The 14,868-nt window shown below is 40.4% G+C and overlaps 1 protein-coding gene and 1 pseudogene across 4 annotated transcripts in view; one reads left to right on the forward strand and one right to left on the reverse strand.

The window, feature by feature from the left end:
• Nucleotides 1-14,868, reverse strand: part of B3GALNT2 (beta-1,3-N-acetylgalactosaminyltransferase 2) — a 60,670-nt gene that overhangs the window by 31,818 nt on the left and 13,984 nt on the right. For all 4 annotated transcript variants that reach the window (XM_063613448.1, XM_063613447.1, XM_063613446.1 and 1 more), the window contains 3 exons: nucleotides 13,476-13,576; nucleotides 8,322-8,515; nucleotides 3,259-3,354 (listed from right to left, as the gene is read on the reverse strand). In XM_063613448.1, coding sequence (XP_063469518.1) covers nucleotides 3,259-3,354; nucleotides 8,322-8,515; nucleotides 13,476-13,576 — 391 coding nt within the window. The remainder of the gene's footprint in view (nucleotides 1-3,258; nucleotides 3,355-8,321; nucleotides 8,516-13,475; nucleotides 13,577-14,868) is intronic.
• LOC129458221 (large ribosomal subunit protein uL22-like) lies at nucleotides 5,756-6,342 on the forward strand (annotated as a pseudogene).

Genomic DNA, 14,868 nt, shown 5'->3' on the forward strand with positions numbered 1-14,868 from the left:
TAGTACCCACTGCCAGATATACCATCCTGAACACAAGCAAGGAAGGTTAACCCCTCTCCCCCAACCCAATTTTTATTTTGAAAAACTTCAAACCTATAGAAAAGTTCAAATTACCATTCAAATCACCTAGACTCCCCAATTGTTCACATTTAGCCACATTTGCCTTTTCTCTCTCTCTACACACACACTTTTCTGTTGTTGGATCACTTGAAAATAAAATATAGGTATCATGAATTTTTAACTTTAAGTATTTCAGCATGTATTTCCTAAGAACAAGGACATTCTAAGAGAAAATAATATTTTTTATGAACTAATCAAAATTTGCAATTCTTTCTAAGGCTGACCAAGATAATGGAGCAGACTCCATAAAACTGCGATTAGCTTGAAGCATTAAAGTTTATTTTCTTCCTCTTTGCTGTACCCCATGTGACTTTCTTTTGGAATACAGTTTCTCAATCTCAGCACCAATGACATTTTGGGCCAGATAATTATTTGCTGGGGCGGGGGTGGGGTGGTGCCCTGTAGCTGCAGGATGTTTAGCAGAATCCCTGTCCCTTTACCCACTAGATGCCAGTATCACCCTACATCCAGTTTTAACAACTGAAAGTGTCTCTATACACTGCTCTGTGTGCAGAAGGCAAATTGCCCCTGGTGAAGAAACACTGCTCTTAAAGAATAGGACCCCCTCAATCCAGATGAGGAGTATAATGATAATGACAACATCTACTGATCTACTGAATGCGTGGCATATGGCAGCATGTTCTAAGCAGTCTACGTGTGTTAAATCATTTAGCCCCCAGAATAACCATCTGAAATGGGTAGCGTAGCACCTTCATCTTAGAGGAGGAAATAGACACAGTGAGATTAAGTAACTCATGTGAATGAACAAACCAAAGAATGGCTTCCTGCAAAAACTGAGATGCAACACTATGTATCTGAACCACTATTTTTTTTTGAGATGGAGTCTCTCTCACTCTGTGGCCCAGGCTGGAGTGCAGTGGTGCGATCTTGGCTCACTGCAACCTGTCCTCCGGGTTCAAGCGATTCTCCTGCCTCAGCCTCCCAAGTAACTGGGATTACAGGAGCCTGCCACCACACCCAGCTAATTTTTGTATTTTTAGTAGAGACGGGGTTTTGCCGTCTTGGCCAGGCTGGTCTTGAACTCTTGACCTTGTGATCCACCCGCCTTGCCTCCCAAAATGCTGGGATTACAGGTGTGAGCCACTGAGCCCGACCGGAACCACCATTCCTAAAGTAAAAGATAACTTTGAAGGCACATACTGCACTTAAAAAGGAAAAAAGTTCATATGTGAAATTAATAAAAGGATGTAGGAAAACAGGCACTCTCATATATTGCTAATGATTGTTCACACTGATACAAATTGCTAAACTCCCCTCCAGGAAGGAATCATGTGACTTAAAAATGTGTATGCCCTTTGACCCAACAATTCATCCTAAGAAAATAACCAGTTATACACATAAAACAGAAGTGCAGTGATACTTACTACAGTCTTTTCCGTAACACCGAAAAATTGAAACTCTATCAATACCCAAATACAGTTAAATGACAATACTTTCATACAATGTAATTCTATATAGCCATTACAAATAATAGAGCATATCATATCAAAAGACGTTCGTGATATGTTAAAGTAAGTAAATTATAAAGTAGAATGAATGGCATAATCCTAGCAACTATATACACATAGAAGCAAAAATGTTAAATGTGATTATCTCCAAATATGAGATTCTAGTAGTCTTGTTTTCCTTTAACATATCTGCATTTTCCTTTTTCTCCACCCCTCTGTTTTAGTTTGGCTTTTATTTAAAAGTTTTTTTTTTTTTTTAATTTGTTTTTTGACTGCTCTTGCGGAGCAGGCTACCCCATAAGCAGTATGCTGAGAGCAGTGTATTCAGAAGTTTTTAAAATGGAAGTTCAGATACAAATGAAAAGGATATCCCTTTGACACTGACAGAATTAACATATAGTTTCAACTACTTGTACTCAATTCCAAAGACCCATAGTATGTTATAAAAATGTGTGGTTCCTATTGTTGAACAAATTGTGAATGGCACCCCACAGACTGGGTAGGAAAAAGTTTCTTGGTTAGTCACCAGGGCCGGTCAGTTGTCTAGCCTCCACACCTTAACCCAGCTGAGATGCTGCGGGACGAACTCTATAGGTGATCTAAAGTGAATCCCAGAGATGTCTAGGAAACTGACCCCAATTGTGGTTCCAGAGCACTGTGTTCAGGAATGTACTCAGCCTAGACTAAAACAGCCTAGAAAGGCTGAAACTGATGAATGAATAATTAATTCATGTCTGATCCTGATTCTGTCACACTCTGTGACCATACTGTGTGGCTTAACTCCAGGACTAATGAGGGCACCTGGCAGGCAAGGCATTCTTTAGTGCCTATCTAGTTATGACTGGACCTAGAGGGACCCAGAAGGTGACAGGTACCTTTTCAGGCTATCATCCACAACTGCTCACCCTTTGGAGAAATTTTATTTTATTTTATTTTATTTTTTTTGAGACGGAGTCTCGCTCTTTCACCCAGGCTGGAGTGCAGTGGCGCAATCTCGGCTCACTGCAGGCTCCGCCCCCCAGGGTTCACGCCATTCTCCTGCCTCAGCCTCCCGCGTAGCTGGGACTACAGGCGCCCGCCACCTCGCCCGGCTAATTTTTTGTATTTTTAGTAGAGACGGGGTTTCACCGTGTTAGCCAGGATGGTCTCGATCTCCTGACCTCGTGATCCGCCCGCCTCGGCCTCCCAAAGTGCTGGGATTACAGGCATGAGCCACTGCGCCCGGCCTGAGAAATTTTATTTAACTTGGAAATGTGGCCCATCTCTGTCATTATCCTGTCTGCACTGACTTTTCTTTTCATTCTTTAGATAAGCAAATTATTTAATTTTTACCCAAATGGTATCTCTGTCTGGTCTTTCCATCAATCCACACCCAACACCATCCTTTGTCATTAAAACAGTTGTGCAGTTCTCTACTCCACTAAATAAACTACGGCAACGTGCAATGTTTTTCAAAAAGTGGTTTTGGAACCTCTGAGGCCTCATGAAGTCCCCAGGAGGTTTGAATACAGAGTGCTATGTTTTAGCCCATCCACAGTTGATGCCTTCATCTATCACTCTGGAGTGCTGCCCTGGTACAAGAAAATATCAAGTGCCTGCCCCTGAAAGCACATGCCCACTCCTATGAAGGACTGCATTGGTATTACAGTCTTTTCCTGCCATCCTGTACCTCTGGTAAGATGAACTGTTCCACAGGCTTGTACCACAGCTTGTTCACCTGCACACCACAGCTTGGAGGACTGAAGCGAGCAATGAAGAGGGCCTCCTACAAATTGGGAGAAAAAGACAAGAAAAAATACTTCATGTTATACATTGCATATGCAACAAGTTTTCAAACCTTGTATCTTGGTCAGCTAAATCCACAATGGCCCTAACCATGGTCACTAACATGGTTCTACTGTGGTTTTCGCATCACTGGGTTTTCTAGTGCAGTCACGGTTATTAAATAATGACACTTAAGGTAATCAAAGTTGTCATGAAATTCTCAAATGCTAAACATAATCCACATAACCTTAAAAAAAAAAACCCACTTTGAAAGAAAAAATATTCAGGGAAGTGAGCAGTGTTGTTAAATTAAGCCAACACATTATGGTGTCAACAGTCCCCCAAAGGGTTAAAACTAAACTGAAAGACACAGATTTTTACTGGGAACAAAAGCACTCACGAAACTCCCTTCAAAAAGGATCTTCAGAAGAAAATATAAACAAAACAAAAAAGGGAATATAAAAGAGGACTAGGGCCAGGTGCAGTGGTTCACGCTTGCAATCCCAGCACTTTGGGAGGCTGAGGCAGGCAGATCACTTGAGGTCAGGAGTTCCAGACCAGCCTGGCCAACATGTGAAACTGCAAATTTCTACTAAAAATACAAAAATTAGCTGGGTGTGGTGGCAGGCACCTGTAGTCCCAGCTACTTGGGAGGCTGAAGCAGGAGAATCGCTTGAACCCAGGAGGTGGAGGCTGTAGTGAGCCAAGACTGCACCACTGCACTCCAGCCTGGACCACAGAGCCAGACACTGTCTCAAAAAAAAAAAAAAAAGGACTGATTTTCATTATGTCTAACGTTTTCTTGGGCCCTCCCATTTCCTCTAGGCAACATTTCCTCATTCTCATGCCTATTCTTATATACCAACTTACCATAGGGGAAACTTCTGTTAAGCTCTTAAAACCATGCAGGGGTTCAAAATTAAGCACAATTCAATGGATTATGTCTATTTCTTTCATGAACACCAGCTCTTAGCAATGCAGTATAAGAATAGTTTTTGCATTGTGACTACCCACGAACCCATTAGCATCCATCTTAGACTAGTCCTTCCTTGAGGACAAAGATTAACTCCTCCCTGGTTAAAAATATGGCAACTAAAGGTTATATCGACATGATCAAAATATTGTATGTCTGAACCAAACTACTTGATTGATAACTCGCACACTATAAATAGTTTTGTTTTTTGAGATGGTCTCACTCTGTCACCTAGGCTGGAGTGAGTGGTGCAATCATGGCTCACTGTAATGCAGCCTCAACCTCCCGGGCTCAAGTGATCCTCCCACCTCAACCTCCCAAGTAGCTGGGACTATAAGCAAATGCCACCACGCCTGCCTATTTTCTTAATTTTTTGTAGAGATGGGGTCTCACTGTATTGCCTAGGCTGGTCTCTAACTCCTGGGCTGAAGAAATCCATCTGCCTTGCCCTCCCAAAATGCTGGGATTACAGGTGTCAGCCACTGCGCCTGGCTAATAGTTTTTTTTTTTTAAACTATATATACTAATATAAACAAGTGTGTCAAAAAAATTCAAGATTAATTCTAATTTCTAGATAACAGTGATACTCAGAGTACTGCTATTTCAATTAACTATTTGATCTTCAGTATCAATGAAGCTGTTAACTACAATCATATATGGACCCTATAGTTGAGTATACAAAGCTCTTCTCACTGTAATCATTATAGATGGCATCATCAGTAGAAATCCTACTCTTCCCTCTGTCTTATATTTATGTCTATAAACACATCAACAAATGACACAGATTATTTAGAGGAAGAACAGGGCAAATTACAAAAAAGAAATTTAATCTCAAATTTATTTGTATATTTATTGGTGAGTCTCTAACATTGTATTCATTGCTAATAATCAACATTAATAATACAAACACATTTAAAAAAACTGAACAGAGTTCTGCTGCCAGTAATATCAGACCAATTCTCCTACAGATAATAACTATGAACTCTGGATGAAACATAAAAAAACAATGATTTGAAGGCACTGGAATTCAAACAAACAGGCAGAACCTGGAGAAGAATCACAACTTGGAAGAAGGAAAAGGCTCCAAATATGCATCTCCTCCCTACGTCCCTTTTTGACTCTTTGTCTGAAGATACAACTCTAGGGCAACTAGAAATCTGAATGAAAATCTGTAGTCTTTCTGCTTGAAAATTAAGAGGACAGAGTTGGGGCAAACACATCAATTTATAAAAGGCGTTAGGGGGAACCTCCCAGAAAGGAAAGGATCACAGAGAGAGAGAACCGTAAATTCTTCATACAAACTCTGCCCAAATCTGTGGCTGACTCATGAAATACACATACAAGGCAGAACCCAAGTACCTCATCCAAGGCCAGAAAAACTGAATAAAGATTTTAGCTGTTTCTCGCTCTCTTTCCCTAAGCAGCCTGAGGTAATCTGTGAAAATGGTTCGCTATTCACTTGACCCAGAGAACTCCACGAAATCATGCAAATCAAGAGGTTCCAATCTTCGTGTTCACTTTAAGAACACTCGTGAAACTGTTCAGGCCATCAAGGGTATGCATATACGAAAAGCCACGAAGTATCTGAAAGATGTCACTTTATAGAAACAGTGCGTACCATTCCGATGTTACAATGGTGGAGTTGGCAGGTGTGCGCAGGCCAAGCAGTGGGGCTGGACACAAGGTTGGTGGCCCAAAAAGAGTGCTGAATTTTTGCTGCACATGCTTAAAAACACGGAGAGTAATGCTGAACTTAAGGGTTTAGACGTAGATTCTCTGGTCATTGAGCATATCCAAGTGAACAAAGCACCTAAGATGCACTGCGGGACCTACAGAGCTCATGGTCGGATTAACCCATACATGAGCTCTCCCTGCCACATTGAGATGATCCTTATGGAAAAGGAACAGATTGTTCCTAAACCAGAAGAGGAGGTTGCCCAGAAGAAAAAGATATCCCAGAAGAAACTGAAGAAACAAAAACTTATGGCACGGGAGTAAATTCAGCATTAAAATAAATGTAATTAAAAGGAAAAAAAAGATTTTAGCTGTTTCTCATTGCAAGTGAGACAATGTTTACAGTCTGTGTCCAGCCAATTTAACTGCCTGCTAAAACAAAAAAAAAAAATCAATACTCTTTGAGGAATATGATGGGATCCAGAGTTCCTACAATGAATTATTTACAATATCTAGGATACAATGCAAAGATAAGGGCCAGGTTTGGTGGCTCACAACTGTAATCCCGGCACTTTGGGAAGTCAAGGCAGGAGGATCACTCGAGGCTAAGAGTTTGACACCAGCCTGGGCAACATGGCGAGACCCTGCTCTACAAAAAATTTTATAAGTAGCTGGGTATGGTGGCACAGGCATGTAGTCCCAGCTACTCAGGAGGCTGAGGGGGACGGATAGCTTGAGCCCAGGAGTTTAAGGCTGCAGTGAACCACGATTGTGCCACTGCACTCCAGCCCAGGTAAAAGAGCGAGACCCTGTCAAACAACAATAAAAAAACCAAAACCCAAACCAAAAAACCCCCCAAAATACTAGACATAAAACAGAAAAATGTTACCCATATTTTAGAGGAAAGATAATAATCAACAAAGACAGACGCCAAGATGACTTACAATAAGCGTACACAGATTTTAAAGCTGCTGTTATAACTACGGTCAAAGCTGTAGAGAAAAATATTCTCAAACAATGAACGCATAGGAAATTTTAGAGAAATAGAAACAGTAAAAAAGAAATAAATGGAAACTGAAGCACTAAAAAGTATAATATTTAAAATAAATCTAAAATAAAAAATTCATTGGATAGGCTTAACTTCAGATTTGAGATGACAGAAGAGTCACTAAACTTGAATACAGATTAACAGAAGTTATCTACATTAGAAAAGGGAAAAAACATTGAAAAAAATGAACAGTCTTGTGATCTGCAGGACAATACCAAAAGATCTACCATACATGTAATTGGAATCCCAGGAGGAGTAGAGAGAGTGAGCGAAGTCAGAAAAGGTTCTGAAGACATTAATAGCTGAAAATCCCCCAAATTTGGTAAAAGACATACATTTACAGATTGAAGAAACATGTAGCACGCCCTGAACAAAACAGACAAAGAAAAAGCACACCAGGCCTGGTGTGGTGCCTCATGCCTGTAATCCCAGCACTTTGGGAGGCTACTTGGGAGGCTGAGGCAGCACTTTGGGAGGCCGAGAAGGGCAGATCACTTGAGGTCAGGAGTTCGACACTAGCCTAGCCAACATGGCAAAATCCCATCTTTACTAAAAATACAAAAATTAGCCAGGTGTGGTGGCATGCACCTGTAATCTCAGCTACTTGGGAGTGAATATATATATGTAATAAACCAAATACAGAAAAACGTTAACTGTTGTAGAATGCAGTTAGTGGCTATAGGGTTGTTTACTGAATAATTCCTTCAAGTTTTCTTCATGTTTAAAACTAAAAAACAGATCCTTCAAATACAATTCCATGCTACTCCTTCAGATGCACTCTGTGAACAAATCAGATTTCCCCACATATCAGAAATAGAGAAACCTCAGTGGTTTTCTGTAAAAGAATAACTTTTATTCCCTCTATATCCTTATTACAAAAAAGATTTGAAGCAGTTATTAGCCTTATATTACAGACTTTTACAGTTGGAAGAAAGAGGCAATAATACTCACTTATCCTAAGAATCCTAAACTTTTTTTATATCCATTACCAACTTTTGAAATTCCCTAGGCTTTAGGGAATTTTAGGTTGGAGATTTCTAATCTAGTCAACTCCTTCTCTTCTAGATATAGCACATTTATTCATAGATAATCTATCCCCAAACCAGTCTTATATCACACTACAGTGTATTTAGTCAACAGGGGAAGAAAGGTAAAAGTCTCTCAACCAGAGAGAATTATATAGTCTTTCAATCTACTTACTGTATGTCACATGGAAAAGTTGAAGTTTTTGAAAAAGAAAAAGCAGAAAAAACCTGTACAGAGCAGTGCATACCTCTTGTTCTGCCTGATAAAGTTTGACAGTGATGTTCCTCTGGAAACCCACATCACTGGCATCGTAGAATACTCCAAGACTGGTAATAACGATGGGGTAGAGAACTCGGAAACTCACACTGACAACGCGATCCTCAGGGAGCCCCGATGAAGTGTCTTCGGACAGACTGAACGCTTCAATTTCCTGATTCAAAACTAAGTAATGAGAACAGGTTTATATAATCGAACAAATATAATCCTTTGTTTTACCAGTAAGAAATAGTGAAGTGGGCTTAATGCCAAAACCTAGGTAATCATTTGCTATATAATTCACAAATGGCAAGAATTTTTTAAAAATGCTTGAGAAAAATGGCTGCTTCTATATAAACATTTTTGAAATTTAAGAATAAAGTTTTCAGCCACATCTAAGTAAGTTAATTATCAGAACTGCTTTAATAGCTTTTTGCATACATGTGTGCATATATATGTATAAATGCCACAGGAGATATTAAATTTAAGTCACCTGGAAGGCATCTATTTGGAAGGGTTGGATAAACAGAAATAATAAAAACAGTACTGACTGTAGTCATAAATAATCAGTAAATTTGGTCTTACTCTGCAAATTCCCAAAATCCTACTTCTTGTTAGGCAATTTAAAATATTTGTGATACGTCAGGCAATTATCATGGTATAAATAAGCAACTGAAGTCACTTCAAATAACACTGAAAAACTCTTGCTGTACAGCACTGATAAAAGATAAGCATATCAAACACACAGTTTTTTTTTGTTTTTTTTTTTTTTTTTTTTTTTTTGAGACCGAGTCTCGCTCTATCACCCAGGCTGGAGTGCAGTGGCGCAATCTCGGCTCACTGCAAGCTCCACCCCCCGGGTTCACGCCATTCTCCTGCCTCAGCCTCTCCAAGTAGCTGGGACTACAGGCGCCCGCCACCACGCCCGGCTAATTTTTTGTATTTTTAGTAGAGACGGGGTTTCACCGTGGTCTCGATCTCCTAACCTCGTGATCTGCCTGCCTTGGCCTCCCAAAGTGCTGGGATTACAAGCGTGAGCCACCGCGCCCGGCCAAACACACAGTTTTGAATCATCTTCTATGTACCATTTCCCATCACATTTACATCTTCACTACTACCCTTGTGGTTGTGGCATTATCTCCAGTTTACATATTAAGAAACTGAGGCCCAAAATTAAGCAATTCACCTAAGGTCATAGAAAGTGGCAGATCCAGGAATCAAGTCTCATTTAGTGATTCCAAAGTCAGTCCCCTTTCCCTCATGGCTGTCTAATCAGTGCCAAAACAGTTCTTTTCAAATAATTTTTCTTTTCTTTCTTTCTTTTTTTGAGACAGTCACCCAGTCACCCAGGCTGCAGTGCAGTGGCATGAACATGGCTTATTGCAGTCTCAACCTCCTTTGCTCAAGGGATCCTTCTACCTCAGCCTCCTGAGTAGCTGGGACCGCAGGCACACACCACCAGGCCTTGATAATTTTTTGTAGAGATGGGGGTCTTATCATGTTACCCAGGCTGGTCTTAAACTCCTGACCTCAAGCAATCCTCCCGCCTCAGCCTCCCAAAGTGCTGGGATTACAGGCATGAGCCACTGTGCCCAGCCTTCAAATAAATTTTCTAATTACCATAAATGAATCAGAATACATTAAATAAAGCAGTTCATAGGCAGGGAATATCAGTGCTACTTTAATAATATAAAACCCTATTTTAAAAGATTATATCAAAGTTCTTTGTATCTTTTAGAGTTGTGGTTTTCAACTTTTGCTGACTACACAACCCTATCTGTTAAAAATATTTGTACACACACCTATTTACTTACAAACTATATGCATATATTGTGGTGAGTCTATATATTCAGTATTAATAAAGACTGTATTTTCTTATTTTCAGGTAAATAGAAATTCTAAGCCTGGGCAACATGGTGAAACTCTGTCTCTACGATACAAAAATTAGCTGGGCGTGGTGGCACACACCTGTAATCCCAGCAACTTGGGAGGCTGAGGCACGAGAATTGCTTGAGCCTGGGAGGAAGAGGCTGCAGTGACCTGAGATTGTGCCACTGCAGTGCAGCCTGGGCAACAGAGCAAGACCCTGTCTCAAAAAAAAGAAATTATATTTTCTTCCTATACTCTAGGAGATCATTTGGTTGCCCACATCGGACTTCCTAGAAGCTCTTTACACTCAGTAGACATTCAATAAAATGGGATTAAAGGGAAGTGATGACTCCTACCTAATTACAGACATGAACAGGAGGGAAAAAAGGGAGAATACAGTTTTTTGTCATGGGCTGGGCAAATATTAACTGGAGAGTCTAGACTACAACATAATGGACAACAATACAATTTTTTCTCTTTAAGATGTTCAGTAAATAATAGATATCTATAGTAGAAACCTCTTTATTAAAAGCAGTAAGTCAATTATAATACAGCATTTTTAGATATTTTCTTATCTAAAAGAAATGTGCCTTGAGCTTCAAGTGGACACAGGAAATCCCATTGCATTACAGTGCTAAACCTTCTACCACAGCCACAGTATCACGATGATTAATGCTTACCATGACCTTCAGGTACTGAAATAACCATAACTGCCTTTGGATCATCGAAAAGATAAGATTAAGTTCAATATTAACTTAGTTATATACACATTTAAAAATTCATAACCTAGGTATTACATATATGAAAATGTTCTATTAACATAAAGTTCTACTTCTTTACTTTTAATAAATAACAGCACTTAAGAAAATAAAAATATGGTTAATATAAAAGTGAAGGGCTTCTTTTTGTTTTGGTTTGATTTTCAATTGTAATTTGTTGGAGGATACCACATCATCAGTGACATAACATTCTATGGGGTTTATGATCCCTTTAAGACTCCAGTGAGGCCAGGCGTGGTGGCTCACGCCTGTAATCCCAGCACTTTGGGAGGCTGAGGCGGGTGGATCACCTGAGGTCAGGAGTTTGAGACCAGCTTGGCCAACGTGGTGAAACCCCATCTCTACTAAAAATACAAAAATTAGCCAGGCGTGGTGGTGGGCACCTGCAATCCTAGCTACTCGGGAGACTAAGGCAGGAGAATCACTTGAACCTGGGAGGTGGAGGTTGCGGTGAGCTGAGATCACACCATTGCACTCCAGTCTGGGCGACAAGAGGGAAACTCTGTCTCCAAAAAAAAAAAAAAAAAAAAGACAAGACTGCAGTGAAAGCCAAAGGACTTTCTCCCCAACACACAATTCACACATAAAATTTGCTTACAATGTTAACTGAATTCACAGACATCCTAAGTAAGAAACCTCTATTTTGTAATACAGACCTGAATATATTGTCCGATTTAAAAAGCTGTTTGAAACCCAGCTTTATAAAATGGCAGGCTCTTTAAAATAATGTTCAGTACCTTCCACTTTCTAGGAACTATTATTCTAAATACATCATATGTATCAACTTATTTCATCCTCATGTCAATCCCCATGAGGGAGATTCTTTTATCCCAAGTTTACAGATGACAAAACTGAGGCAGAGGAGGTCACACAGCTAGAAATTGGCAAAGCTTGGATTGAGAGCCATGGAGACTGCTTATAAAAGTGGGGTGTTATTTAATTATACAGTTTTAACAAACCTGAAAATACCAGAAGTCCTAATCAGCATATTTAAGACTTGGAAGTATAACCTCCCTTAGAAACACAGCTGAACATAATGGGAAGTGCTAATAAACACAGTTAAAAACTTACCAACTTCCTAAAATTGGTTCCCTGGTGACACAGAGAACCTAGTTAGGATCAGCTTTCTTCGTTGTCTTTGTTTTTGAGACAGGGTCTTGCTCTGTCACCCAGGCTGGAGTGCAGTAGCGGGAGCAGATCATAGCTTACTGCAGCCTCGAACTGCTGGGCCCAAGCAGTCCTCCTACCTCAGCCTCCCAAGCAACTGGAACTACAGGCATGAGCCACAATACTTGGCTAATGTTTTTTTTTTTTTCCAGACATGGGATCTCACTATGCTGCCCAGGCTGGTTTTGTGCTCCTCCTCCCACCGTGGTGTCCCAAAGTGCTGGAGCAGCTTTCTTTATCCTCACCGAATTTTTACAAACTTTTAATTTTAAGGCATAAATAATGTTACCTGTGTTTTAAATTTTTTACTATTTTTTCTTTTACAGAAATAAATTACACAGTAATTCTAAGAGAAAGTTGATTCAAAATATTTGTTTCTTCAAGATTATTATAAATTAACTGGTAAAATCAGCAGTTTTCCAAAGGTTCAAAATTTGGTAATTCAGGGTTTATCTAAGCATAAGGAACTTCCAAATGCATATGAATCACACTGAAAAATAAAGTCTCCTGGATCCTAAAGTTCTGATTCTGTAAAGAATCTCTACAGATACCCCAAGTCAATCTGTCAAAAATGATGAAACAGGTTGGGCATGGTGGCTCATGCCTGTAATCTCAGCACTTTGGGAGGCTGAGGCAGGTGGATCACGAGGTCAGGAGTTCGAGGCCAGCCTGACCAACATGGTGAAACCCCCTCTCTACTAAAAATACAAAAATTAGCCAGGCACAGTGGTGGGCACCTGTAATCCCATCTACTCGAGAGAGGCTGAGGCAGGAGAATTTCTTGAACCCGGAAGGTGGAGGTTGCAGTGAGCCGAGATGGCACCACTGCACTCCAGCCTGGACAACAGAGCAAGACTCCGTCTCCAAAAAAAAAAAAAAAAAAACAGATGAGACATAAATTTGGATGAAAGACATTTTAGTCTATTAAAAACAGACTCCAGGGCATGGTGGCTCATGCCTGCAATCCCAGTGCTTTGGGATGCTGAGGCTGGTGGATCCCTTGAGGGAAGGAATTCAAGATCAGCCCAGGCAAGACAGCGAGAACTCAACTCTACAAAAAATTAAAAAATTAGCCAGTTGTTGTGGCACGTGCCTGTAGTCCTAGCAGGGTGGTGAGGTAGGAGGATTGCTTGAGCCCAGGAGTTTGAGGTTATAGTGAGCCATGACTGTGCCACTGCACGCCAGCCTAGGCGACAGAGCAAGACTCTGTCTCTAAAACACATAATAAAATAAAATATTAAAAAATAAAATCAGACTCCATACTATTAAGCTTAGCAAATTTTACTCAACATCAAGCTTGTGTATGGCAGTCAAGGGAAAAGATGACTTACCTGGATTTGTGATGTTGAGTAGTTTACAGGAATAAGGATCCTCCCTGTCTTCCACAGGCACTTCACAGCCATGAGCACCTATTATGAACTTCACAAGCACACTGAGAGATGTGTTGGCATTAACATCAGTTACTGATCTTCACCTCGCACATGCACGCTTCCTCATGCCCATTTCAGAGCTTTTACTTTGAGACACAAGTGTTTATGAGGATTAATTCTCTACCTTTATTCTTTTAGTCTGACAAAATGGGGGAACAAGCAAACTGAAAGTTGCTAACTACCAAGTTACTTATGCATGAGTCCTTTATTGCAATGCTATATTAAAGCAAGTATGAATACGTCTGGCCTCGCTACGAGCAAATGTTCGTATTATTTAAAAGCAAACTATAGTAAAGTCAGTTCTCATGCCCATACCTAAAAACATATCTATATCTAAAATTTTCCTTTGCTGCCTTCTTCTATTTCAGAAGGTGTTCCTTTTGCTCAAGATTAGGTCTTTCCATCCAAGAGGAAATCCCCTTCTCTCCTAGACCTTGCTTCACTGGTTACCCCCATAACTAGTGGCTCCTTCCCTCCACATTACAAACATAATAAAGTCCTGACTCTAATTATTCTCTTCACCTTCCATCCTTCCTTGCCACCACACTTTACACTGAGGTCCTACAAAGAAATTAAAATTGCAGCCTGTTTCTTACTTCCCACTCATTTTATAAAACAAGAGTTTTAGCTTTAACATCACCACCTCCACTGAGATTCCACTAATGTAACCAATGAACTGCTGCTAAATCAATAGACACTCTTGAACTCTTACCTTCCTGGCTTCTCTACGGCTTGATACTGCCCAGCTCCCTAAAATGCTCTCTTCCCTTCCTTCTGCGGCCTGCTCAGTCATCTTCACTGGCTCTTGTTCCCCAGCTTGTCCAGAGAGTGGTATTAGTCCAGGGCTCTGCCTTTGGGTCTTTTCTCAATCTACTCATTTTTTTTTACTTCCTCTCCCTAGACAATATTATTTATTCTCAAGGCTTCAAATAGCATGGGAATGATTCCTGAATTAGTAACTCTAGTTGTTTTCTTTTTTTTTTTTTTTTTTTGAGACAGAGTCTTGCTCTGTCACCCAGGCTGGAATGCAACGATCTTGCCTCTTTGCAGTCTCCACCTTTCAGGTTCAAGTGATTCTCCTGCCTCAGCCTCCTAAGTAGCTGGGATTACAGGCGTGTGCCACCACGCCTGGCTAATTTTTGTATTTTTAGTAGAGACGGGATTTCACCATGTTGGCCAGGCTGGTCTCGAACTCTTGGCGTCAAGTGATCTGCCTGCCTTGGCCTCCCAAAGTGCTGGGATTACAGGTGTGAGCCACTGTGTCCGGACCTGAATTAGTAACTGTAGTTTAGAC

This window comes from Symphalangus syndactylus, chromosome 19, assembly GCF_028878055.3.
Source record: "Symphalangus syndactylus isolate Jambi chromosome 19, NHGRI_mSymSyn1-v2.1_pri, whole genome shotgun sequence".
Taxonomy (NCBI): Eukaryota; Metazoa; Chordata; class Mammalia; order Primates; family Hylobatidae; genus Symphalangus; species Symphalangus syndactylus.